This window comes from Mus caroli, unplaced genomic scaffold (genome assembly GCF_978045245.1).
Source record: "Mus caroli unplaced genomic scaffold, Mus_caroli_1 scaffold_6, whole genome shotgun sequence".
Classification (NCBI taxonomy): Eukaryota; Metazoa; Chordata; class Mammalia; order Rodentia; family Muridae; genus Mus; species Mus caroli.
Genome location: NW_028227261.1, coordinates 106,414,827 through 106,442,608, shown reverse-complemented (window position 1 = coordinate 106,442,608; position 27,782 = coordinate 106,414,827). Strand labels below are relative to the sequence as shown.

Below are 27,782 nucleotides of genomic sequence, written 5' to 3'. Positions count from 1 at the left end.
AGTCTATGTACATGTTCCAAAACATTGAAACAATTCTGAGCCGAAGCACTTCAGATAAGGGACAACCAACCTCAAGTAAATGGAAGTAAATGGTCCCAGGTACCATATAAAGTCAAAAGACAAGATCTGATTTAGAGCAAGAACTACAGGCCTCCTGGAAAAAAGTGTGTAAGTTGAAAAATATCAACATTATTCTTATAAACTTGCCACGCCTATATCCTGACTTCTACTCTGTGCCCTATTCTCATATACAGAGAAAATAGAAAAGAAGGAAAGAAGAAAAGAGAGGTGGAAAGGGAAACCAGCCCCAAATTAAAACAAGATTACTTACCAGTCAGCATAAAAATTTACTAAAGCAACATCAGCATTATCTGAAATTAAAAAACAAAACCAAAGTTATTTGTGTCTATATTGACATACTTAAAAATACAATTTTTATCATGATATTTTCCATTTATAAACAGTCAATTAAAGCTTTGAGATAATAGTTACCACTCATCCAGAAAGCCATACAGAAAGGTTGGCTTATATATAACTTAACCCTTTCTCTACCCCCTCCTGGGTCGAAATGTAAACTCAGCAATCCATCCTTGTAAAGGAAGATCGCCTGGAGCTTACTTAATAATCCATTTTTAAATATTTCATACACATAGTAACTGGGAACCAGTTCTACAAGGTGAATTCTTCCCTGAAGAGATCTGATCAATTACCTATGTCTCATTCTCAGACATCTACCTGCTGCATTATAAAATCCACTTTTCCTAGTTCCTACCCACTTAATACTCCGTTCACACAAAATCTCACCATTGTTTGAATCTTAGGATGTAAGGACTCGAGAAAGACACACTATTGCTTCTTTTGATTAAACCCAACTCAGAAAAACTTAAATGGCCAACCAGTGACTGCCTGAAATTGAGACCCATCCCATGGGCAAGAATCAATCCTGAAACTATTAATAATAGATATTCTGTTTGTTACGCTTGCAGACAGGAACCTAGCATAACTGTCCTCTGAGAGGCTCCACAATGGAAAGAGATGCAGAGATCCACCCAAACAGTCGATAGAGCTTGGGAGAAAAAATGAGGGACCTAAAGAGGACAGGGACTCCCCGACACTGAATCACCAACCAAAGAGTGGGCAAGGGCTGGACCGAGGCCCCCCTGAACATATGTAGCAGATGAGCAGCTTAGTCATCATTCAGGTCCCCCAAACAAGTGGAGCAGGGGCTGTCCCTGAGCCTGTTGCCTGCCTGTGGATTCCATACCTCTAAAAGGACAACCTTGTCTGACATCAGTGGGAGAGGATGTGCCTAGTCCTTCAGTGACTCGATGTGTGTATATATGGGGAGAGGAGGCCTGGGGGGTGGGGGGTTGACACCCAGAGAGGGACTTCTCCTTCTAAGGGGACTTGCATGAGGGGGTACTAGGAGAGGAAGGACTGATACTGGGTTGTAAAATGATAAACAAATTTAATAATAACGACAACAACCTCTTTCAGAACTCATGAGAACAATACACAAAGCTGTTTCAGAATCCGGACGGTGACAGGGATGAGAAAAGTGCTAACTTCAGGCTCCTTCCCCTTTACCTCTCACATTTTTGGTTCACTTGCACGTTACTCAAGCTGTGATTCACAAACTGGTTTCTGGATCAGAAGCTCCACCACCACACAGGAATTTACAGAAATGTAAATTAGGTGCGGTCCAGCAGCTTCTGCCAGGAACTGGAGCTGCCCAAGCAGCACTGAGAGTAATAAGACCTGGTATATAGATGCTGCTCTAGAGAGCTCATGAGGTGGCAATAGCGTCTTTTGACAGTTAAAGCTCCACAAACATAAACCAATGTAGGTAATTTTATTTCCTCTTCATCTCAAATACTTTTGGGTTTGGTCATATGCAAACCAGTGACATGGCATTTTTGGTTTTAGTTTGTTTTGTTTTGTTTTTTTAAAGAAGTAGGATTTATGGACACTGCAGACATTTTAAAATCTCCTATATTGTAATCATCCACCATATCAACCATGCCTTGACCTTTTCTTTAGTATCTATAAAAATCAAAATATCCCCCAAGTTAATTCTATCTATAATTACAGTATCAGCAAATAATACAGTCAGTATAACAATTACTGAACTTAACTAGATGTTATAAAAAAGATGGGTGAATAAGTCATTTAATTAAAATGAAAGAAAGAAATTCTTGGCTCTTCTCTATGGCTCTTAATATTCAGAGTGTAAAGTGACAACTGCAGGCCTTATGAGACACCTCATGCACTGTCAGAAATGCTATCTACACAAAGACAAACAAACAAGTTAGATGTCTTAGAAAACAAGAAAGAAGGACACACTTTAAGAAATTTTACTAATAATCAAAACCTAAAGTACTTTTATGCAATCAGTGAAATGAGCCAGAATCCCAGCTTGTTATCTACTATAGATAATTGAAATTTTATTTATAAATTATTTATAGAGAAGAAAACAAAGTTTTTAAAAAAAATCAAGATACTTACTTAAAATTTCATCTATATTCTCTGAATCAAGACTTGCTATTTCAGCTGTTATAGGTGTAAAAATTGAAGTTACCTGAAAATTTAAAAATGTAAAATTAACAATTCCATAAAAAATAAAGCAGTCTAAAACAGTAATAAAGTTGGCTCTACTTGTTTTTAGAAAATCATTTATCAATTGATTTAATCATTATTAGCTATTCTAACCTTCATTAGACCAATAAAATATTAACTTCCCCAGCCTAAAAATTGGTCAGAGAATTCTTATACTTCCAAATGGTTTGTAAATAACTAGGAAAATCATGAATTTATTCAGCCATTCTGAAAGTGCTGATATAAAACTAAGCTCAGTGACTCTAACCAGCATGCATCTCAGACAGAGCCTGGAGGACCTGCCTGGACAGCCTCGTACTGCTTTCACTGTCTGTGATAATGATGTGTTATGTGTCAGCTACCCCAAGAAAAATAATGTTTTCACTTTCTCTTTAATGTGGAAATCCAAGTTCTAGCTTGTCAAAGAGAATCTAACCTAACAACTGCAATGCAGAGAAAAGATCAAATTTTAAACCAAAGTAGCAAAGTTTTACTCAGTTTATTTAGTATGTAATATTTATTCTTAAGTTCCATCTTTAACTCAATGTATCTACTGCCCAGGGGATCTTCTGTTCAAAGCAGAATTTACACATGAAAACCCATCCACTGAATCACTGCTTTACAGTAAGTGAACACTAACGTCAGAGTTTAGTCAAATACTAAATACTGCCAGATAGATACTCCTTTGGACGCTACTACATGAACACTTATTTCTTATAACATGACATTTCAAAGTTTAGTAACTCACCAATGACTCAATTTTAGACAGACAGTCAGGCAGCAGGCATGTTGATGCTATGGAATACCTGTTTAAAAACACTGTACTAGAACATATGCAACAGATGAGACTGGCATTCAGCTGGGTTTGTTACAAGAACCCAAAGCAAGAAAATGCCTCCAACCCAAGGCTCTCTTCCCTCTGGGGAGTAGAGGGGGTTTCCTATTAGCATTAACATTTCTATTAATGTGCAGTATGGAAACTTTGCTTGAATTTTCATCAACTCTACCAGACTGGCAGATTACTTCTCTTTCTACCAGCCCTGGGCTAAATAAAGACTCTCAGGGGCAAACAATTTTATGCTTCAAATGCAGAGTTCACAAGAAATAAAGACAAGTGGGCCCCGGGCAAAGGGAAGTGAGGAGTCACTATAGTTGAAGTAAACATTTCAACTTTTGAAAAATAAACTAGAAACACACACATGCACACAGGCAGACAGATGGGAGGGGACAATTTTAAATAGCAGATCTTAATAGTCATGGAGAACACAGTGTCTAATAGTGAAATATTACAAATGTAACAGACAACATATGTAAGTATAGACACAGACTCAAAAGTATTGTACAAGTTATTCCCTTCAGTTCACTATATCACTTTGTTGTTAATGCAACAATGGAGAGCTTTCTCTAACCATATTCCACGACTTATTAGATAATCTCTTCAACACACATTAGGTTTATCAGCTATTGAGCAATTCCATCTGAGATGTATAGTGACATATTTGTATAAAAGAAAGGGCATTCTTTTGGCTGTTGCACAAAACTCAGTATTTAAAAATCTTTAAATAGAGCTAGTCAGATGGCTCAGTGGTTAAAATGAATTTGCCACTAAGCTTAATGGCCTAAATTCAATCTCTGGAACCCATATAGTAGAAAGACAGAACTCTCACAAGGTGTCCTCTACCTCCACACCAAGTGGAATTCATGTAGGAAAAAAAATGAGAGGGAGAGGGAACAGTATTTTTTAAAAGCTTCCAATAGTAGGAACTTCTTCAGCATTACCTAAAGGGTTTTTAAAACTGGGGTACTTATGGGAAGCACAGAATCTTTCCTTAGTTACCCTCCCTCCCTATCTTCCTCCAAGGCAACCTGTCTGGCTAGCAAAGCCAGTACTTAAAAGCCACCTAGATCCTGTCTCAACTATGCCCCATTTCTTGCTTCTCTCTGTACACACAGCCTACTCTACCTAGGTGCCCTCTTTTAAGCTACTACACAATCATCCTTTGACCAAGCCCACTTCTATTAAGCTTTGTTTTTCTTGGTAGAAAATGTCTTTCCTTTCTCAATAGCCCAGTGGGCTGACTAGTGTGGGAATAGAAAAATATCTGAAAAAGTACTCAAAGTCAATAGGAGTTACTAAGAAATTAAACTATCTTATATCTTGGGTATCCTAAGTTTTGGGCTAATATCCACTTATCAGTGAATACATATTGTGTGAGTTCTTTTGTGATTGTGTTACTTCACTCAAGATGATGCCCTCCAGGTCCATCCATTTGGCTAGGAATTTCATAAATTCATTCTTTTTAATAGCTGAGTAGTACTCCATTGTGTAAATGTACCATAATTTCTGTATCCATTCCTCTGTTGAGGGACATCTGGGTTCTTTCCAGCTTCTGGCTATTATAAATAGGGCTGCTATGAACATAGTGGAGCATGTGTCCTTTTTACCGGTTGGGACATCTTCTGGATATATGCCCAGGAGAGGTATTGCTGGATCCTCCGGTAGTACTATGTCCAATTTTCTGAGGAACCGCCAGACTGATTTCCAGAGTGGTTGTACAAGCTTGCAATCCCACCAACAATGGAGGAGTGTTCCTCTTTCTCCACATCCTCGCCAGCATCTGCTGTCACCTGAATTTTTGATCTTAGCCATTCTGACTGGTGTGAGGTGGAATCTCAGGGTTGTTTTGATTTGCATTTCCCTGATGATTAAGGATGTTGAACATTTTTTCAGGTGCTTCTCTGCCATTCGGTATTCCTCTGGTGAGAATTCTTTGTTCAGTTCTGAGCCCCATTTTTTAATGGGGTTATTTGACTTTCTGGAGTCCACCTTCTTGAGTTCTTTATATATATTGGATGTTAGTCCCTTATCTGATTTAGGATAGGTGAAGATCCTTTCCCAATCTGTTGGTGGTTTTTTTGTCTTATTGATGGTGTCTTTTGCTAAACGCATGAAACTCAAGAAGAATGAAGACCAAAGTGTGGACACTGTGCCCCTTCTTAGAATTGGGAACAAAACACCCAGGGAAGGAGTTACAGAGACAAAGTTCGTAGCTGTGATGAAAGGATGGACCATTTAGAGACTGTCGTATCCAGGGATCCATCCCATAAGCAGCTTCTAAACGCTGACACCATTGCATACACTAGCAAGATTTTGCTGAAAGGACCCAAATATAGCTGTCTCTTGTGAGACGATGCTGGGGCCTAGCAAACACAGGAGTGGATGTTCACAGTCAGCTATTGGATGTATCACAGGGCTCCCAATGGAGAAGCTAGAGAAAGTACCCAAGGAGCTAAAGGGATCTGCAACCCTATTGTTGGAACAACATGATGTACTAACCAGAACCCCGGAGCTCTTGTCTCTAGCTGCATATGTATCGAAAGATGGCCTAGTCGGCCATCAATGGAAAGAGAGGCCCATTGGACTTGCAAACTTTATATGCCCCAATATAGGGGAATGCCAGGGCCAAAAGAATGGGAATGGGTGGGTAGGGAAGTGGGGGGCGCTATGGGGGACTTTTGGGATAGCATTGGAAATGTAATTGAGGAAAATATGTAATAAAAATATTAAAAATTTAAAAAAAGAATAAAAATAAATAAATAAATAAATGAGATGAGTTGACAAAAAAAAAAAAAAAGAAATTAAACTATTCTGTAGATTGCCTATCATATTGAATGCTGATTACATGCTAAAGTGAAATATTTAGGAAATCAATTTTGGGAAATGTTTTATTAACCACTCAATATTAGATAATTTTAACTGTTACACTACTGACCCATATCTGTCCTCACTATTCTAACATGTGAGTGCTCTGTCACCCAGTGCTAAGCCTCAGTGCAGTTACTCTTTTTGAAAGATGCACCAAACTCATGAGGACCTTCTTTAGAATCAAGAAGAACTCAACAATAATGTTGAAGATAAATTATTTTAAATAGTTTTATATGAATTGTACATAATTTAAAAAATAAATATAACGTCTTAGTTCATTATTACCAGAAGTTTCTATCCAAATATATTCTTAATGGGAACCAGTAGTAGAAGTAGTAGTAGACTCTCTAAATTGAATATCTCCCATGGAGGCCAGACTAATCTTTCTGAATAGAGCTTCGTGTACAGCAATTCTCTGACAGCAAACCTCCAAGGGTTTTCTGTCACTGCACAAAAGTCTAACTGGTCTACCAGTCATTTAGGGCCACTCAGAAACTAGGTGCACCTTACTTCCTGAGTTACATCCTATTGCTTTTCCTCAGCGCCCTATGCTCCAACCAAAATGAACTACAGTTACAGTAACCACATTGTTAACAAGATGAAGTCAGTAATGCAAGTTTATAATCTCTACACCTCGGAGACTCAAGCAGGAGGATCACAAGCTTTAAGACAGCTTAGGCTAGACAGTGAGATCCTGTCTCAAGAAATGAATTCATATTCATTTATATTCATTCTCTCCTTTCCCCATCACACATAAACTCTAGCTTTCTTAAGAGACCTCTGTTAACCATGCCTGTTGTCCTGTAATTTTATATACTCAATAAAACTTTTTCCTCTATAGGCAGATTTTTTGGCAAAAAGTTATAGACAGTTACTGTAGCAGACCCTTAGTAACTGAGAGCAACTGTAGAATGGCTCTTCATAATCCTAAATTGTGAGCATTACCCCTTCATATAACATGCTAAAATGAGAACACAGTAAGAATGAACAGAGAAGCAAAGATGTGACTGCTAAGCCAATCACTAGCCTCACTAGGCTGCGCAAGAGAATAAAATCAGCAGCTCAGAATTGCTGTACGGTCTTTATAAAGGTCACTCACAAATAGTCCAGATCCAATAATTTATAAATTAAAAAGTCTAATAAGTTTACAATACTTGCAATTCTTAAAATATAGTTCATTGTTCTCTTGCCTGTATGCTTCACTTGTGCCATGCGTGATCACTGTTGTAATAGCCAGGAACAGTATCTAAGTCAAAAGACTCCTTTGTACAAAGACTTTCTAAATGGCCCCAGACAACAGTGATGCACATCTCTCATGTGAACTAGAGGACTTTCTACAGAACATCAACATATTCTTTCATAATAAAGAACACATCTTACTTCTATCCTTAAACTGGTTATTTAATTCCTCTACCAATGTGTGAAAGTTGACCCATCTACTACCATATTCTATTTGTACACAAAAAGCACTCGAATAAGTACTAAATGGCTACATAGATGAATGAGCCTATTTGTATTAATACTGAAAATTACAGTGAGTTTTGGAGATGAGAAATGGGATTAAAGAGGTAAAGGAGAACAGTCTACAAATATTTTAGCAAGTTTGAGAAGAAAATGGTTAAAACTACTTATTTGACAGAGAAAACACTACACTTAGTGGAAATCTGGAGACCTAAATCTGCCCTGCCCATAATCCCAGAAGCTCCTCTGCATCTCAGCCCAACAGCTGCCCTGATCCCCCAGAAATATCTTTCAGTTCCCTTCACATGCTTTGGCATGGTTTCCAGATGTTCCAGCACACAGACAACCCAATAAAATATACCGCAGAGTATGATGACTCCAGTTAATAATAGTATACTTGAAAACTAATAAGTAATTAGATTACAAATTTCACATCACAAAAATATGGTCTGTAAGGTGATGGATATTAGCTTGATTTAATAATTTTATTACATATATATATATATACAGATACATATATATATCAAAACATTGCAGTGTAAACTGTAAACACATATCATCTTTATACCTTAATGAAGCTGAAGGAGAATAAACAGGATCATCAGTAAATTATTTCCAAAACCACAACAGCTACATCACACTAGTCAGTAAAAAAAAAAAAAAAAAAAAAACCAACAGCTACATTAGCCATCTGTAAGGTAAGAGAAAATGGTATGGGGTCCAGAGTTTTGGGGTCCAGAGCTAATAAAATATTATTCAGAAGTAGTTATCAAATATCCTTTCTGTTAAGGAGAATCACACTCATGGATGCATTTTCTAAGCTTTAAGTGGCTCACTAGAACATCTTATAACCAGTGGGTTTAGAAAACAAGAAGCATTTCTGATGCACGTATTTGTTTAAAGCCCAACATGTTAGAATCTTACTGTTCAGTGTGGCCCTTGCCCCTGAAGCGTTGCTATCACCTGAGACTCTGTGAGCTTCCAGCCCAGGCCTAAGGAATACAAACCTTCATATTAATACAACTTCAAGATGATTCCTATGCACACTGAAGCTTACAATGTACTGCTTTAGAGAGTATTTACTCTAGTGACACGCATATAAAGTCACTTAAAACTACAAAATTTATGGTCCTCAAATATGAAGATAATCAAGTTTGTGATAATTTTGCAGTGACATGTAGATTGCTTGACTTTAAAAAATGGAAACTGTAATTTTGTTTGAAATGTACATTTTATTTTTGTAAAGTAACCTTTTCCTTAAAAAAATGTGCAAAGAATTTCTATATAAAATCACTAGCATAAACAGCTTGAAAGGAAAATGTTTTCTTCCCTGTGGCATTGCTGCTGTTAGTGGGCATTCTGTAGTAATAGCTTAGAGTATTTTTCTTAGCTTTCAGTTGCTTGTCTTTCTGTATGAGATTCTCCTATAGGAAAAAATAAGTGATGTATCAAGCAATGGCTCTTCTCCATTTGTAATCCATTCTGACAGACAGCCTACCACCTCAAGTCCCAAAGCTGCTTCTCATCCCTGGAGGCCACTTCTCTGACTGCAATGTCAGCACATTCTTACTTTCAGTTTTGCATTAAGCTGGTGGACAACAAAAGCATAATAGGTGTGCAGTTGGCTGTAAGGAGTGAGATGTTGAAAGGCCCCTGGAGAAAAGAAGCTGAAGCTGATGAAAACTTAGGGCCTTGAAGTTGGATATCAATCAAGGCACATCTCACAGTTTGTATTCTCAAGGGTAATATAATGAACTATAAGTTCAAAGAGAAAGGAAAACAGGACAGTGTCTAAGCCTGAGAAGCTATTCTGAACTCTAAACTTGCTCAGTTGTTTTCTTGTAGTATGGAGGAAACCTACTTTGGTACCATCAGAAGCAATATGCATTTATGAACAAGCATCAGAACAATAGAAGCATTTTTCAACTGAAAACACGTGCAGATATTAGCAAAGGTAGGTTCTTTAATTCCCTTCCCCTTCCAACCCAAACTCAGAGATAAGTAAAATGGTCTCTAATCTCAAATGATGACAGTAAAACAGACATGGGCAAATACAAAGAAATAAAAGTTGCTACACTTTATACTTTCTGCTATTGTTTGATCATACATGGATTTCCAATAAAAACTGATGTTCTGTTATTTGTCTTCAGTATGTCTAAATATGGAATGAACTAAATTACAGGGAATGTTCTTAGTATAAAAGGATTTTCATGCTTGGAAATAAGATCCTTAATGTGTGGAAAGGATTACTTTCTGAAAAATCACATTTGCTCTTCTAGAACCCAAACTTTGAGCAACTAACAAAGAGTAGGAATTTGGAGAAGTCAAGACCACAACTTCATTCTTTTCCTGTACACACCCTGGAACCTGGAGATAGCAGTGGTGATAGGAGATAATGTTCAATGTATGGTGGCCTCCCAATTACTATACAGCACTGTTCCTTCGAGTTATAGTCTTGAAAAATATTTGCACATATATGCCAAAAGAAAATTATGACTGTTCTTTGAGTCACACTGTATTTTCTACTCAACATGCCTGATTTAAAAAAAAAAAAAAGTTCCCATAAAAGTGTGTTTCAGTTTGGATCTTATATGATCCCCAAAGGCCATGAAGGTTTGTTGGACAGCCTATAGCTCCACGGGGAGGTAGGAGAACTTCACACAAAGGATGTGATGGGAAGAAGTTAGGTCAAGGAGTCTGAGAGTATTGGCCCCTCCCATATCTTTTGTTTCTCAGCTGCCATGATAAGCTCAACAATATACACTGCTGCACCAAGGCCTGAAGGCAAGAAAGTCAATCAATTAGAGACTAAAACATATGAAACAGGGAGCCAAAAGAAATCTGTTTGACACACTTCAATAAGATGTGAGTCAATTTAACATAGAACAACTGAATGTTATTTCTGAACAACCAATCTTACCACTAAAAGTCAGACAAGTAGATATTACTCTTCCTCATATGATACAATGACAATGGGAAACAGACCACCTGTGAAGTGGTTAACAGAAAGGCAGGATTTGACTTTATTCAACTCCACTGGTGTACAGAAAATACCGTGAAAGAACAAGCAAACGCTAGAACCAGAAAAAAGAAATTTTATATGGGGGGAAAAAAGGCAGAATAACTTCATTTGGGCTCCCCATAGGAAATGGATGCTGAAACAGGGAATCAGTATTTGAGAGTTGAAGAAGGGCTGGAGAAGAGAAGGCCACCAACATTCTATAGTGGGTGGGATAGAATGTATCAATGTTTCTGAATACTGATTTTTGGAAATACAATATTTTTTACTTAGCTTTAAAAAAAATAAGGCTTATACATAATTTTCTCCTAAATTATGTAACAAATCCTTTAATCCTACTCACCAGCTTTTGCTGTTGGGACGTACATTTCTACACTGCAAAATGTGAAAACAAACAAACAAACTCCAACACATGCCAAAGAATGCCTTTATTTCACTATTAAACATATATTTTGGAATGCACAGCCTTCAGTGACGACAGTTCTGGCTCCTTGTTTTCTATACTCAGTTCAAGACTGATTCTCGAGCTTTCTAATTTCTTATTCCTAAGCAGAGTACTGTGTGTTCTAGGACAGTAACGTGTACTACAAATCCTATGACTCTATTATCACATGGACCTAAGTATTAATCCACTTCTTATAAAACCTGGGTTTTCATAACATATCAATAAATATTACACTGTAAAACTGTACCCTTAGCTTTCTAAGAAGTCCTTTTCTTTCTGCCCTGCATTCTATCTTGTTAAGTAAATGAGTCCCAGGTTTTTACTGCTCATATGTCTTCTTTTTTTTTTAATCACGTTCCTTTTATAGATATGTATGTTTTCAGAAAAGACAAGTTAAATTTTACTTTATGCTTTAACATAAAAAGTTACACTAGATCAGTTAAATTTGTTCTGGTCACTGACACAGTAGGTACGTTTAGTTTTATTTCTGCCATTTTTCTTTAATTTTATTGTTTTAAAAATGACTTTCCAAAGCAAACTAGCTTTTTATTTTGAAAGGTAGTTTGACACCCAGGAAGCGTTAGTTTTCTTAGAATAGTAATCATGATAATGAGATCTTCTATTCCTCCATACATGTCCCTCTGCACATGCTTTCATATGCACTAGTATCCACATACTTTCCAAGGATGTTTACTGGAGGGTGAAGTCCGCACCTCATCATACTATGGCCTCAACTAAACTTCTTTCTTTCTTTTTCAATGATGCGCTACTTGAACGACCTGGCTCAGCTTTGCTACTCACTTCAGCCACAGAACTAGCCACAGAACCTAACCTACACAGTGCTCCCTGCCTGTGCTGATGGAAATCTCCCTAGGTAGGTGGCAACTCTTTTTAAAAGAGAAGCAGAATGTAGACAGACATACAGCAAGCTTTGACTGTCTCAATGCTTCCATGCCTATTGGTTCTCTTTCATGGTGGTTTTGAATATGCTTGGCCCAAGGGGTAGCACTATTAGGAGGTGTGGCCGGGGGTGGGCTTTGAGACCCTCATTCTAGCTGCCTGGAAGTACCTCTTCTAGTAACCTTCAGATCAAGATGTACAACTCTCAGCTTACCTGGATGCTGCCATGCTCCTGCCTTGATGATAATGGACTGAACCTCTGAACCTGTAAGCCAGCCCCAATTAAATGTTGCCTTGGTCATGGTGTCTGGTCACAGCAGTAAATCCCTAAGACAGCCATAAACTTGAATAAAGGGTGGGTAGATACATTTTTGGTAAGCTGCCCATGATAGGCTTGTAATTAACATATAGAGTAGAAAGGTGAGTTTATTCAGTTTTGTAAGTCAAAACCACAATGGACTGAATTTCCTTATAAGGTCTCTGACACAGCAGCCAAAAAGTAAAGAGCAGTGGAAGAGAACGCTCCCAAAATTGCTATCTCTTAAAACTTGCAATTTTGAATAATTAATACTTTTGACATATAGAGACTGGTGAGGACTAAAGAACTGTTAAGAGATATGTAAGGAGCAGCAAGATAATTTATCACTGAGTAATCTTTGGAGCCCATGACTCTACTTCAGTGCAGTCTTTACATCCCATGATACAGAGAACAATAAATGACAAAATTCATCTTTTTGACTTTTATATTGATCACTTGATCTCTGAGAAAGCGCCATTTAGAAACTGTCTAGCCTACAAAGACTATCTAAAAATGTTTCAGTATTTAAAACAGGATGTTTATTGAAACTGCTGTAGTAATCTCATTCTCTGATAAATAGGAGAGTAATGCTTATCTCTACCATAGTGAGACTTGCCTTTCTTCTCCTTGGAAAACTAAAATTTATTGGTAGGTACAGCATTTTAAAATTTAGTCTCTTAACGTAGCTGTAAACTGAGTTAGTACTTTTTACTTGCTAGTCTCTACAACGAAACTAAGCATTTTTCGTACGTAGTTTTGGAAGTGATCTCCAGCCCTGTCATCTTTTCATTTGAGTTCTAGTGCCCAAACAATATTCAGACAGTGCCTTCTTTTCTAGACACAGTATTACTGATGGCCTTTTCTACTTTAAGTAAGACTGATTTTAAAATTTCCTAGAATTGTAAAATGCCTAGAAATGAAAAAAGTCAGCGTAGCTCAATCCAATTACTCTTTTTAACAACTATTGTGATGTCTCTACTGCATACCAAGTGCCATGATTGGGACAAAAGAAACAAATTCTAAAATGGAATAAAATTTAAACCACCCACCAAAGGAGAAAAGGGGAGCAAAAAAGAATAGCACTCCCAGGGAGGGAAGAGGTTTTATTATTTTATAGAAGTCTTAAGGTTTTCAGGTATGAGGTCATTATCACATGAAAAGACTGTAATGATTCAGGACTTCTTGTTAAGTAGTATAGGAGTTGTACCAAATAAATACATAAATGGTCCATTTACAGGGATTCTAAACATGAACTAGTTTTCTAGGACTGCCAAGACAAATTAACAAAACATAGAGACTTAAAACAAATTTATTATGTTATAATTCTAGAAGCCAGAATTCTTTTTTTCCAGAAACATTTAATATTTATGTGACAGACTTTTACAGAGTGAACGTGAATTATACATACATATATATGTACATATATATATATACACACACACAAGTATATATAAATACGTATACACACTTCTTTTCTTTTTTCCTTTTTTTAATTGAATATTTTATGTATTTACATTTCAAATGTTATCCCTTTTCTTGGTTTCCCCTCCAGAACCCTCCTCTCTCGACCCCCCTCCCACTGCTTCTATGAGGATGCTCTCTCTCCCACCTACCCACTCCTACCTCACATCCTGGCATTCCCCTACACTGGGGAATTGAGCCTTCACAGGACCAAGTAGAAGCCAGAATGCTGAAACCAAGTGTCTGGCAAGGCCACTGATCTCTGAAAGCTCTTTAAGATGAATTCTCGGTTTTGTCTGCCAGTGGCTACTGAAATTCCTTAATTTACAGAGATCCATCAGTATAATTGAACCTCCATCTTCTCACCATTTTTTTTTCTGTGCACTTTTCTCATAAGAACATCAAGCCCTAGAGCTAGGACCATCCCTAGATCTAGGAAGAATCCATCTAAGAGCCTTAACTAAGAACATATAGAAAGACTTTCTTTCAAAAAAAAAAAATCAAGCTCCAGGCTGAAGGAACTCTTTTCCAACACACTACAGCTTTCTGATCCACGTCATCTTTAAGTGCATTCCTAATCTATGTTTACACAGACCCATAGAAAGAAGCTACTTGTACTTATGTGTGTTCACCTCAAATTTTTTTATCCCTTAGATTACAAAATGAGTGAAATTACTACTTTCGTTAGACGTGTTTAAGAATGTAACTATCTGTATTATTAATGAGTTTCTTATGTTCCCTTATAAAACAAAAGTTTTTATGACATTTATTTTAACTATGTACATGTGTGTGCATGTGTGTCTGTGTGCACCCGTAAGCGCAGATGCCACGGAGGACAGATGTGTCAGACGCCCCTGCAGCTGGAGTTACAGGTGGCTGGCTGGGAGCTGCCTAATATGGGTTCTAAAAGAGGAGTGCATGCTCTTTAGCACTGAGCCATGTCGCCAGCACCTCTTACGTTCTCTAAAAACTATTTTTAAAGCTACTTTCACTATTTTCATCTCTATCTCAAGATTATCTCAGAGATTTTACAGATGGTCTAGAACTTCTTCAAATAGTTCTGAATGAAGAATTATAAATGACTAAATATGATATGAGCAGTAATCAACAGATCATCAGTAAATCATAACTAAGTAGAAAATGTTAACCAAAGTCATATTCGTCAGCATGATAATCCACCTTGTCAGTCTAATGAGACAGGCATGGGAGATAGTTTAGGCTGAGACCCTGCACAGATGGACGCACACATGCATGCACTTCTTATAAAGTACTTGCTAGCCTAGTTCCTTCAGCTGCACATAATACATACACATACACCTCTCCAAACAATAAACTTAGCAATCTCTGAACCTCCACAACATCACATCAGGCCACATGTACTCCCATCTCTGAGTAATAATACATATTTTTCCACCTCTAGCAAAGATCAAGTAGACAGGTTCTATTTAAGTGCATTCCTAATGAATCCAGTTAGAAAAATAGGACTAATTGGTTGATGGCACAGTAAGGCACACGGTGCTCTTCAAATAAAAAATCCCCTAGGTACTGCCTGATGTCTATGTATAGCATATGATGAACAAAGATATCACTAAAATCAGATGCATTATGGATATGAGTTATGCACAATAGGAAAAATGAACATATGATTATCAAAATAGAGAACCACCCAAATGACACCACTTAGTAACCAGTCCCTCAATCTTAGGATTCCTGTCGCTGTGATGAAACACCTGGATACTCAAAGACACTGGGCAGGAAAGAGTTTAGGATTCCGAATCACAGTTCATCACCAGAGGAAGCCAGGACAGGAACTTAAGCAGGGCAGGGACCCAGAGGCAGGAGCTGATGCAGAAGCCATGAGTGCTGCTTACTGGATTGTTCCCATGGCTTTCGTAAGCCTGTTTTTTTGTTTTTTGGTTTTTTTTTTAGAGAACCCAGGACCACAACCCCAAGGACAGCACCAGCAACAATTGGCAAGGTCATTCCACATCAATCACTCCTTAAGAAAATGCCTCGCAGCTGGATTTTATGGAGGCATTTTTCTCAATTGAGGTCCTCTCCCATCAGACTACTCTAGTTACTCTAGCTTGTATCAAGTTGACATAAAACTAGCCAAGACACTCCTTCCTTTAGACCCCACAAAAAAAGAGATTGAAGGGTGGAACCCTGAGCACTTAAGTATACTCACTCATGTGGTTTATTGCCCCCTTTCAGTAAATTTGACCTGTTTTTTTATAGCCTTGCTTTAATAAATAAAGTTGTCCTGCTAATCTGTAATCTGTGTGAGCCTTTATTCCAATTCTCTGAATAGGAGGCCAAAAACCTTGAAACACCTGACCCAGAACACCTGAAACACAAATGACAAACCTTTTTAGAAAGATTAATCCACAAAAGCCTCAGTTTTCTTTTGTTTTTAAAATGATGGAGGACATCTTTTTTATTTCATTAATTAATTAATTTATATCCCGACTGAAGCTTCCCTTCCTTCTTTTCCTCCTAGTCCTTCCCTCTCAACCTCCTGGCCCCCATTTCCCACTCCCTTCCGCCTCAGAGAAGGGGAGGCCTCCCATGGATATCAACCCACCTTGGCATGTCAAGTTGCAGTAGGACTAGACTCATCTCCTCCTGTTGAGACTAGACAAGGCAGCCCTGAAGTGGAAACTTGAGGGTTCTTTGGAGTGTAAGTTGTGTTAGATGGTGTTTGCTGGGGCAAACACATGAAAGAGTACTTTTCTGACATGGACACAAGTGAAAGACTAAGGCAGACTTATGAAGAAACATTTCACTGAAGCATACATAGGAGAGAATTTCTGCTAAAGCAAGCACATGAAAGGACACATAATGAAGGATTCTTTGCTATCAACATGAATGTATGGGTCCACCTTACACTGTGTAGTTGACTCCATTTGTCAGGACTCCACAGACTTGGACTTAGGCTGACTGGATGCACATGCTGAGGCATATGGAGGACATGTGATGTTTGGAGGGTATAAAGAGGACTACAGGAGTGATGGAGACAACTTGGCTTGCTGGTACAGCTAGCTGGATAACGCTTGTGGGTCTCTCATCTTCACTTCCCTGAGAGAGGCATAACAGAGAACTTCTCCTGGTATTCTTGTTGGTCCCTCCTGCTGTCTGCAGTGGAGGCCTGACTGTCTTTACTAGGTCATGTTACCATTGTTGCTAATCCAACTCTACTGAACAGGACTACTGGTGCATCCGTGAGGTATTTGTGAGTGGATTGAGCTGTCGCTGCCTGCTAACCTGTGAACTGAACTGCCAATTTCCAGCCAACACAGAGAAAGTGTCCCCACTCGATTGGCCTGTGATATATTTTCTTCGTTGATGATTGATGTGGAAGAGCCCAACTAATGTGATTTTTGCCATAAGATCCCATAGTTTTGAGTTCTATAAGAAAGCAAACTGAGCAAGCTATGGGGAGCAAGCCAGTAATCAGTACTCCATCATGGCCTCTGCTTCAGCACCTGCCTCAAGCTCCTTCCCTGAGTTCACTAAGTGAAGGAGTGCTACCTGAGAGTGGTAAGCTCAAACAAACAAACAAACAAACCCTTTCCTCCCTAGGTTGTTTATGGGCATAGTGTTTCATCACATCAGTAGAAACTTTGACTAAAAGAATGGCACTACTTTTTGAGTTGCAGATTTGAACACATTAATGGATTATGAAACCCAACCCCTGGACAGTAACAAAAGGGAAATCTCACTGCCAGAGGATGTAGTATTGGTAAATACTTTTGAGAAACTTTTAGTTATATGTATGTATGTATATATGTGTATATGTGTGTGTGTGTGTGTGTGTGTATATCAGATTGCAGTGTAAACTGTTTTCCTTTTTTTAAGCTTTATACTTGTATTTATTTTTACTGTGTGAATGTTTTGCCTGCATGTATGTCTGTGCCTGGCCCCTGTGGAAGTCAGAAGTGGGTACAAATCCCCAGGAATAGGAGTTACAATGTGAGGTGTAGGCAGCCGCACGCCTTGCCTAAAAGATGGCGCCAGCCTCCGGTACACCGGCGCCGTAAACAACGCCATTGCGCAGGCGCTAGCCCGAATCTGGCGCCAACCCGAATCTGGCGCCAACCCCTCCCAAGCGGGTGCATACGAATCAAAGTGCTGACAGACTGACCAATCCCAGGAGGACACATAGCTCTCCCCAGTGCTGGGGTGTATATAAGCAGTCCTCCCGGGGTTTCCGGGGTTCCCCTGTAGCATGGAGGTGTTCCTAAAATAAAAAAGGCTGTTGAGAAGAATCCGACCGTGTTGCGTTTTTTCTTGCTGGTCGTGGTGAGCGCAACAGTGAGACACTATATAGGTGCAGGGAATTGAACCTGAGTTCTCTGTGAGAGTAGCCAGTGTTTTTAACTGCTAACCCATCTATTTCTCCAGCCCCTGTAACCTGTTTTGTTTTATTTATTCTGAAACACCATAAAAACAAACAAAAACTCTGAAAACCTCTGTTGTGAAATGGTAGCATGAACTGTAATTCTCAGTTTTCACAGGCAAATTTCCCATAATTTCCAAATTTCCCCTTGCCTTGGCCAGGATACAGCTGCTGGTGCTGCATATTTTCCCAGTATGTGAGAATAAGTCTCTGTGAGGCGCAGTTTAGTCTAAGGATGACCTTAATGTTTCTTGGAAATCAAATTCCATTGAGATAGGTATCTCAGAGTCCAATAAATTTCAGATTATTAAGGTGCAAAACAGCAACAGATACCTGTGGATTAAGAGAAGGCAAAAAAGCACAAGCTCGAAGGTTACATGATGAGGGTCAGAGTGGGCAGCAAAAAGTTTTGCCTCCTGGACCTCAATTCATAGACTGCATCCAATGACCAGACCATGAACTTGTGGTTTAATCATAACCTTAACTAGCTGTATGCGACACTTATAAGTACAATTAAAGATTTTTATGAGAGTTCATAAAACTCTCAGAAACAAACAATAATTCAGTGTCTATTTTTGTAATTTAAGCATGAATTACTTTAAAAATCATCTGGTTTCTGAATATAAAATTTCTAATTTGTGTAATTTAAGCACATGTTCTCTTTGCAAAGTTTTGGTTTTGTTACACGAGATTTATTCAATTCCCTGTCTCTTGGTTGAAACTGAACTGTTACCAGATCTAGATCACCACTTGGCACTGGGGATGCTTATGAACTGCTATGTGGGAAGCTCCAAACAGGATAGGTATTCACTGGGCAGTTCTGAGATATCAGAATGAAGTTTAAACATTATTAAAGGACTTTGTGTACTCCCTTAAATAAATACTCCCTTATGTCAGCACACGAAATAGAAATCAGAAGAATTCAAGTTTCTAGTCAAATCCATGAATGAGTGAGGGACTTGAAAGACACTCCCTCTTGCCTCTAAGTTTGATTAGCTAGAACAACTACTAGAGAAAAGAGGGCATTAAAGAGATAAGGTTTTGTTTTGTGCCTTGCGAATGTTTAAGTTAACTGAGCTCTCCTTCATCCTAGTGATTTTATTGTGGTTCCCTGGTTTGTTTTCCTCTTTCCCCCACCATTACTTAACAACCATGAAATCAGTACACAATGTAACAAAGGGAAACAGTATAGGTTTCAATGTGGAAAATGAAATAAATGTGCCACTCTTTGCAAATGACATAACTTATAATCAGAAATTCAAGAAGGAATACAAGGGTTGGAGAGATGGCTCAGCAGTTAGGAGCACTGATTGTTCTTCAGAAGGTCCTGAGTTCAAATCCATGGTTCACAACCATCTGTAATGAGATCAGATGCTGTAGACAGCTCTTCTGCTGTAGACAGCTACAGTGTACTTAGATATAATAAATAAATATTTTTTTAAAAAAAGAAGGAATACAAACAATTAGAGAATTATAAGGTTTTAGAGTACAAATTTAGTATATAAAGAACATAGGAAAAGCAGTATTAATGAAAATACAATTTAGAATCAGACTGTTAAAAATAAAAGGCCTGCTCCATTCACTGGTTTCAGATGGCAGAACCAGAGGGTTGATCTGCACAAGAACCGCAAGCTGATTTCTGGGTTTCACAATGGCCCCATGGATTTGACAAGCTTTCCAACCCTAACCTTTCTTTACCTTTCAAAACAAACAGCTACGTGGAATGATGACCAAAAAAAGGGAGAAATATCTAACAAGTTCAACCAATGTTAAGAAATATGAAAAACAAAAGCAAACAACAACAATAATACAATTTTAGCAGTGCCAAAGGATGTGAACAGATACTAGAGTGGTAAAAAGATACACTACATACACCCTCATCATGACTAGAAAACATATGTACTCACTGACATATGGGCAGACTACAAAGTATGTATGCTGTGGATTATTTCAATAAAAATGATGCTGTGTGTGAAGGCTCACACCTGTGATAGGATTGCCTGGGCCAAACGGTCAGTTCTAGGACAACCTGGGAGGTAGTGAGCCTCTAGCTCAGTGGTTCTCAACCTTCCTAATGCTGTGACCTTTCAACACAGTTCCTCATGTTGTGGTAACCCCCACCAGAAAATGATTTCATTTCTACTTCATAACTGTAATTCTGCTGTTATAAATTGTAAATATCTAACATTCAGGATATCAGATATGCAGCTCCTGAGAAAAGGTTGTCGGCGCCGCCTAAAGAGTAGAAACCCACAGGTTGAGAACTACTGCTGGTATCTCAAGAATAACTTAAATAACTTAGTTCTCTATGTAACTCTGAAAATCACTACAATATTTGGTTAAGGGGAGAAAAACACAAGAGACTGAGTGTAATAAGTCAACACAGAAAAGTCTGATAGAGATGTCCCTCTCCTACAGTAAGTCAGAAAAATAATGTTTCCAATCTAAGTGACCAGAGTGGAAAGGGGAACATGAGAACCTTAGGGCAGGGGATCACTGTGCAGTCACAAGCCTACTTTAGTTTCACGAGTATGTGCCTTGCTAGTCAATGGGAAAACAGCTGACAGAAGGTAAGATTCCTTCTACTGCTGACTGAAGGCGAAATGCTTTCTATCCGCTAACATGAAAAGTCTGGAAATTATGTTTGATTGTCTTTCATGAACATGATTAAAAAAAAAAAAACCCAAATGCAAAGAACCAACAAAGAAAAGAATCAGTTACTCCAATCTGTGGCGAAGCAATGATTACAAGCTGGGAAATGGCTAGTGAAAAGATGCTATAGGACACCAAGAAGATCCCTGGCAGCATACACCTTCGAGCCTTCCTTTTGTCTCCTAAATGTGGCCCCTTTCTTTTCCCTCCCCAGAGGGAGTTTTAACATCTAAGAAGACTCAGTACAGAACAGGACTTTATTTGTTGTTTGTTTGTACCCAGTCTAGCCCTGAACACTCCATCTTTCTGCCTCCTTGACTGATGGGATTATTAGCACAGTCAGCTTTATACCAGTGTTCATTGGACCCATAAACAAATTTGGCCTAATGGTCAAATTTTACTAAAAGTAGTAAAGATTATGCATGTACACACTTCTGTAGAAACATGTTGATATCCCACTGGATGCAATATTAAGGGTAACTGGTATGCAAGTACATCAGAATTTCAAGTGCAAATGAAACTATAAAACAGCTATTTAGAATCTTCCACATTTACACAAATAGTTTTTTCATCTTTTCAGTGACAAGTCTGAAGTAATAACCTTCTCTTCCTTCACCAAGTTCACCTAGAGACGACCATTTCTAAAGAATCATCATTTCCCACGCATCCCATGTCAATCACAGCCGACAGACTTCTGAGTGAGTCCCAATGCTTAAGTAACATTAAGTTGTTCCATGTACAACTAATGGCGCCTTTCATTCATTCGGGAGAGCGGAAAGTGTGTCTCCCCACTTCCATCTGCCCTACTTACAGGGATTTATCTGCTTTTTACTAAAAGACGAACTGCGTATCAAGTTAGAGTTTCCTTTCTATCAATCATAATTACACTTTCACTATTTTGGTAAGACTATGCCCTGTTACCAGAGGAAAGAGACAAGCTGATAAGTGCTTTAGGAAACCACTACTGTTTAGACTCAGACGTTTAAAATTTAAAAAACCCATCCATTCATTGCTCTCAGTGGGTCAAAGGATGGCAGACTCACAGAGGATAGATAAGCACAAGAGTCAGCTCCCCCGAGATGCTCTCCTGGTTTCACAATGCTCTATGGATTTGACAGGCTTTCCCTCCCTAACCAACCCTTACCTAACAAAACAAATCCCTCTCATACGCAGATAGGACACAAGGCACTTTCTATACATATGTATGACCTCACAGCTTTGCAAAATAATTATGCCCAATTTTAAACTAGAAAAACAAGGCTGAGGAGAAGGGAGCTGGCATAGTATCTGAGACCTAAGGAGTCAGAAGACAAGTAGGTCTTTCAGCTTCCAAGGTCACTACACCTCCTCCATTATTGTGGGCAACCAGACTCTAGAACTACCATAATTCATTTATTCTCCCTCAAAAAGACGTTCTTAACACAGTGAGCATTCAGGTAAAGAATCCTAGAATGAGGATGTCTAAGGCTCGTCTAAATGTTTACTCTAACAGTAACTCTTAAAAGTCATTTGTTATTATTAGAGAGAGAGAGAGAGCGAGAGTGTGTAAGAGAGAAAGAGAGAGAGAAAGAAGTGTCTTTCTTTCTAACTTAGCTGGGTTTCCAGGATCAAACTCTTGTAGTCAGGTTTATATGGTAAGGGCTTTTACCTGCTATCTCACAGGCCCCAGCAATTTATTTTTATTTTTCATGCATAGTATCTCTTTACAACATTACAACAATCACTGAAGCTGAATCAGGAATCATGCTATGACTGTTTTATAAATGAGAAAGTAAAGTTTAGTAGTGTGTAACATATACTAAAAAAATAAAAACATTGGGGCAGAAGAGATGGCTCTGTGGTTAAAGAGCATTGGCTGCTCTTACAAAGGACAGGGGTTCAACTCCCAGCAACCACATAGCAAATCACAACTGGCTGTAAGTTCCAGGGGAATCCAACACCCTCACACAGACATGCGTGCAGGGAAAAACACCAATGAACATAAAATAAAAAGAAATATATTTTAAAATTCTCTTTAAAAAATAAAAACATTGCTGTACGAATAAGACTCAAATAAGCTATGAGTTGTCTAAGTTTATGACAGAACAGTGATAAAAAAAAATTGGCTTCTAATAATTCTAAAACTAGTAAATTCTTCAAAAATAAACCACAACTATCTTTATTATATACTATTTTTATAATTATACAATGAATACAAGTACAATACTAATTAGATAAAGTTAAAAGACAGTGTGGCAGATAACTTACACACAGTACCACATTTCTAAGTTACCATTTGTTAACATAATGACAATGGATTGTATAACAACAGACCTAGGGAGAGAAGTTACTCACTTAATATCACGTTTTTAAGCTGCCTTTAGTTGGAGTAATGACTAGGATCAGAAGCCCCCAGACACTGTTAATTAGTCATGGGAGCTTATTAATTCAGTACACACAATTTTAATGCAACAGGCAGACAGTTACTTCCTGACTCCCTCATCCTGACAGTACTTACGGAATGCTCACTATGAGGCAGAAGCTAGAAGAGTTTCCCACAATGCTATAGGTGCACTCAAAATCTCCCTTGTTCTCTAGGACTTTGCAGGTGAGTTCCTGTTCCCATCTAACAGCTGAGCCTAGAGGCTCAAAACCAGTAAATAACTTAACTAGGGAGGTAAAGCAGCCGTCACTTCCAAATGCTAGGGGAGGATCACCTTCATGCACATGGCTACCTTTTTGTCCAAGAGCAATTTTCCCAGAGATAAAACATTTCATCTTGGTGGGAAGCTTCTTATGACTCAGGATGTTTTAAAATAACATGACGTCCTACCTTACAAAGAACATCCTTAAAACTCAGTCAGCAAACAACTAGCTCAAAAGCTTCAGACATTCCCGAAACCCACTCTCCCTCCCCAGTTTATATAAGCTGTAAGCACTACTTGAGGGTGACACTCTAAGACAAGTTGAGCTGCCTAGAAGACGCTCAGACCAGCTATGCTGCCTGAATGGAAGAGATACTCCCAGGCATGGCTTCTGCAAGTCTTCTGGGGAAAGTAGATGTTTGTCACATCTCCTCAGGAACAAGTGCCACACAACACTTTGTTTCTATATTTCTATGAGTATCTATCTCTTCAATCCAGGCTTAAACGGGATTCAGCTTTTGAGTTTTCAAAACAGGAAAATAATTATTAAAGCAACATTCAAATAAGAACAAAATAACTGGAAAGGTGTAGGCTAAAGTGTGTTCAGTGGTTAGTGAAGGCACATTTTTTTTCCTTCATTATGCTTCTCTGTACCACAAAGTATACTGTTATCAGGAGTCGAAATAACATGTCAGGAAATCTTTTAATACTTTAAATTACTAACACTATGTTTTTCACATTTCATGCTGACAGTGTTCCTGCCATACCCAGAAAATATTTTTAATTGAGACTACTAGGAAACTACTATTTGAATGAGAATCCTATGTCCAGCAGAAGCAACTGGGCCAAGGCTGAGGAAATAAATATTACCAACAACGCAATTAGTAAGTTCTACCTGAGTCAGATCAACACAGAATGCAGAAAGAGAACACTGGCAAACAACTCACACACACACACACACACACAGAGCAAGCACACATTTGTCAAGTGCTTTTTAGCTATGATATAATCTTCCAACACCCGATACCTTAGAATCATTGACAATACTGTTGCCTTAGTGCTGGGACACTTCTACAAAAACTGGTTAAGGTCCTGGACTACAAAGAGGCTCCCACAAAGAAATCCAATTTCTGATTTCCTTATTTCCTTTAAGGCCTACTGTCACATTTATTTCACACTTATGAGCCTCTAATACATACTTGACCCCTGCCTGAGAAGTCTACCTTTCCTATTCCTGGCATTCTTAGAGTTTTCTATTAGAGAATATGTTATCTGTATGATTTGAATGAGATGCCTCCCAGCTCCAGACTCATTTATTTGAAAGCTTGGTCCCAGTTGGTAGAACTGTTGGGAAGGACTAGGAGATGTGGATGCGCTGGTGGAAGTGTGTCAATGTGCTTAGGTTTTGAAGTCTCAGAAGTCTGTATCATTTCCAGTACTTCATGCCTTGTGGGTGAGGATGTCAGCTCTCAGCCACTGCTCTAGAGCCATGCCTGCCTGCTGCCATGCTTCCTGTGTTAAGGTCATGTACATTAACCCTCTGAAACTGTGAGGTCCCCAATAAACTCTTCCTTCTGTAAGTGCCTTGGTCTTGGTGCTTTATCACCGCAATAGAAAAAAATAACTAAGCCAATCTGTAATAAGATATTACACTAGAAATAAAGATGAATAAACAAGAGGTGAATTCTTAACCACTTTGTTCATAAAATCATAATAGAACATACAAACCACCTTCTCTGGGTCAGAAAGAGTATCTATATTACTCCTCAAAGGTTAACCGAAAAATAGAGGTAGTGACAGGAAATAGAAGTGTAGATTGTGAGTCGATATGGGCCCAGTGCCAGGTGAGACCACTTTAACAATAATCAGCACACGTTAATTCTCAGCTCTGAGAATGCCTGAGAGTCATTACAGAGGCACCAACTTGTCACCTTACATTGCGCTATACTCAGACCAAAACTCCAGAAATAAAACTCAGAGGAACTGAAAATGTCCAATCTCTTGACTCAGGGCAACTCTAACCCATTATGTTACACTTTAATCCGTTCCTTAAGCAGTGACAAGATCTCAATGCGGCAGCAGTGATGCTTTTTAAAGTGGCATTTTCTCTAAAACTTAAACTACAATAAAGTGGCTAAACAGCCAACAAGTAAGAAATATAAAATCAGACATATTTATGAGCTATACTGCATCACTACTTCATATTTTATTCACCATTTGCAGCAGTTTGCTTTAATCAGAAAGCTGCTTTTAAGACATACTAGTCTATCTTTATGACTTCATATAATTTCCAACCTTTTTCAAGTAAAAAAGAAAAGATGTACATTCACCTAGGTTGATCAAATCAGAAGATTAACTCCTAGTCAGGCGAGGTGGCACCTGACTGTGGTCCCAGCAGTTGTAAAGCAGAGGCAGATCGATCTCCCTGAGTTTGAGGCCACCCTGGTCTACAAAGTAAATTCTAGGATAGCTAGGGTTACACAGAGAAACTTTGTCTCAAAAAAAAAAAAAAAAAAAAAAAAAAAAAAAAAAAAAAAGAAGTAATAATAAATGAAACACTTAACTCCTGACAGAGATATTGTTCTAATATCTGAAGTAAACAGTTTTTAAAAAGATATAAAAAGGCCAGTTTTTATATATAATTGTATTAAATACCATATAGTGGAAGTACATTCTTAGTAATATTTCTCTGAAAAACTCATGCCTCACTCTTAAAGCTGGTCAAGGGCCCATGATGGTGGGTAGGTGATGGGTACCATAGGTCCCAAGAGGAAACATATTACTATTGTTTTGCTATGGTCACACTATCAAAATTGCTTTCTAAATACTATTTCTTTTAAGATCATGAAAAAATTGTATGTGTTTGCAGGCATGTATGTGCACCACATGCATGCAGTGTCCATGGAGGGCAAAAGAAGGCATCAGATCCCATGAAACTGGAGTTACAGACCATCATATACGTGAGCCATCATATGGGTGGCTAGGAATGGAGCAGCAAGTGCTCTTAACTGCTGAGCCATCTCTCCAGCCTAATACTCCTTTTTATATTAATAGATTACTGCTGTGTCCCATCTTCCTCAGGGAAGTGTCTCACTGCAGAGGGCAGGATTGACGCAGAACCCCATAACTGGTCAAAGTGTCAAGAACAAATGATAGTAGAGGACTCATCACTCATGTCTCTAGCTGCATAGGTAGCAGAAGATGGCCTAGTCGGCCATCACTGGGAAGAGAGGCCCCTTGGTCTTACAAACTTTATATGCCTCAGTGCAGGGGATACGCCAGGGCCAAGAAGTGGGAGTGGGTGGGTAGAGGAGCAGGGGGCGGGGGGGGGGGGCGGTATAGGGAACTTTTGGAATAGCATTTGAAATGTAAATAAAGAAAATATCTAACAACAACAACAAAAAAAAGGCACAGTGATTATGACCCCCTTTAAGGCTCAAAGACTATCACTGAGGAAGAGGAAAAAGAATGTAGGAGCCAGGAGTGGTTTCAACAAAAAGATGTCTTCTAGACATGGCATACCCATGCACTCAACTCACTACAGCTGCAGTTATCTTCAAAAATCCTGCACAAACATTGGGGCCATCAACAGTCCATCATGGATAAAGTGAGATTCCATCTCTCCATGCAGGACTCTGGTAATTATTGGTTGTTAAGACAGGGAATGTCATTTTCTTCAGTGCTGGAACCACAGGTAAGTTGCCCTTGCTCCATACTCTCCCACCCACACTCAAGCAAGTAACTCCAAGTACACTCAATAGGCCACACACACACACAGAATCATGGAAGAGGGGAAACTGCTGAGAAGAGTTCTAGTGGAATAGGGAAAGTGATAAGAAAGAGAAATAGGTGTGAAAATAACCAAAAATCATTATCAGTATGAAACTGTCACATGATAAAATAAAATTTTAAATCTCTTCTACCGTATCACTTAACAATCTAAGACTTCATATGAGATTTTTACCACAGAAATAAAGTGCAGACAGTCAAACCCCAAAGTTAGTTTCACTGCTCTTGAACTGCGGTAGGGTGAGGTTCATGGTCTATTCAATATTAGTCAATATATAAGACAATTAATGCCTCAAGGACAGTGACAAAATGATTTTATAAACGATGAGAAGAACTAATACTAAGACTCAAATTTTTGCTTTTATTTCGAGCACTTCCCTAACTCCCTAACAAACAAAATCCAAATCTACAATGATAAGACTTTTATTATCTT

At 38.5% G+C, this 27,782-nt stretch overlaps 1 protein-coding gene across 2 annotated transcripts in view; it reads right to left on the bottom strand.

Moving 5' to 3' along the window:
• Positions 1 to 27,782, bottom strand: part of Erp44 (endoplasmic reticulum protein 44) — an 83,631-nt gene that overhangs the window by 47,565 nt on the left and 8,284 nt on the right. For both annotated transcript variants that reach the window (XM_021160872.3, XM_085839305.1), the window contains exons 2-3: positions 2,506 to 2,578; positions 332 to 371 (exon numbers count right to left, since the gene is read on the bottom strand). In XM_021160872.3, the coding sequence (XP_021016531.1) occupies positions 332 to 371; positions 2,506 to 2,578 (113 nt within the window). The remainder of the gene's footprint in view (positions 1 to 331; positions 372 to 2,505; positions 2,579 to 27,782) is intronic.